The 1030-nt window shown below is 61.1% G+C and overlaps 1 protein-coding gene across 1 annotated transcript in view; it reads left to right on the forward strand.

Moving 5' to 3' along the window:
• EMH_0056410 (uncharacterized protein) overlaps positions 1 to 1030 on the forward strand; it is a gene marked incomplete at both ends in the record, with an annotated part of 2963 nt that overhangs the window by 1419 nt on the left and 514 nt on the right. The window contains one exon of the mRNA XM_013497356.1: positions 1 to 1028. Coding sequence (XP_013352810.1) covers positions 1 to 1028 — 1028 coding nt within the window. The remainder of the gene's footprint in view (positions 1029 to 1030) is intronic.

The raw sequence follows: 1030 nt of genomic DNA on the forward strand, positions 1-1030 counted from the left end.
TACAGAGGGGGGGGGCCCCCATGACCCTCTGGGTCGTTTCGGGGTGTACGTACAGGCCCTTATAGACGAAGACCCCAGCCCCAGCACCACCACCAGCAGCAGCAGCAGCAGCAGCAGCAGGAGCAGCAGCAGCAGCAGCAGCAGGAGGAGGAGTCACATAATGCGTGTATATGGTGGTGTATTAGATTCACTTACAGCTCGTATTGCTGCTCTCTCTGAGCTAGAAAAAATAAAAAAAGAAACAATACAAGTTTCTCTCCCCCCAGAGGAGGCCCTCGAGGCAGAACAAGTCGATGTCGTTGACTTCGCCTTCTTTCTTAACCTACTCAGGGGCCCCCAACACGGGGCCCCCAACACCACACAGGGGGGCCCCCACACCACCCCGGGGGCCCCCAACACCACAGCGGAGGCCCCCAATACCACCTCCCCGGGGGCCCCCGACCCCACCTCTGAGGCCCCCACCACCACCCCGGGGGCCCCCGACCCCAGCTCTGGGGCCCCCAGCCCGAGCTCTGGGGCCCCCAGCCCCACTGTGGGGGCCCCCGGTACAAGTGGTGAGGGGGCCCCCAGTGTTGAGGCGGAGGAGTTGCTGGTGCTGCCGGGTGTGGTTGCCCCCATAGAGCTGCGGGGTTTGGGGCCCCTGCCGGGGGGCCGCGTTCCGCGGGTGCTGTCGGTGGTGGTGGCTCGGGGTATACAGCTGCTGGCGCTGCAGGCGCAGGGGGACGAGTCAGTGCGTGCTGCTCTTGCTGCTGCGCTGCAGACAGGAGAGGGTAGAGAAGAGAAGAAAAGGGGGGGGGGAACAGACTGTGTTTCTTTTGCTGCTGCTGCTGCTGCTGCTGCTGCTGCAGCAGAAGGTGCTGCAGCAGCAACAGACAGGGGAAAAGAAAAAGATGAATTTAATACACAAGGATTGCAGCTTGTGCTGCAGTATCTACAAATGAGAAAAAGACAAGCAGCAGCAGCTCTAACTCCTATAGAGATATCTCCTCCTTCTGCTTCTGCTGCTGATGCTGCTGCTGTTGCTGCTGCT

This window comes from Eimeria mitis, genomic scaffold (genome assembly GCF_000499745.2).
Source record: "Eimeria mitis Houghton genomic scaffold, Emh_scaff2623, whole genome shotgun sequence".
Taxonomy (NCBI): Eukaryota; Apicomplexa; class Conoidasida; order Eucoccidiorida; family Eimeriidae; genus Eimeria; species Eimeria mitis.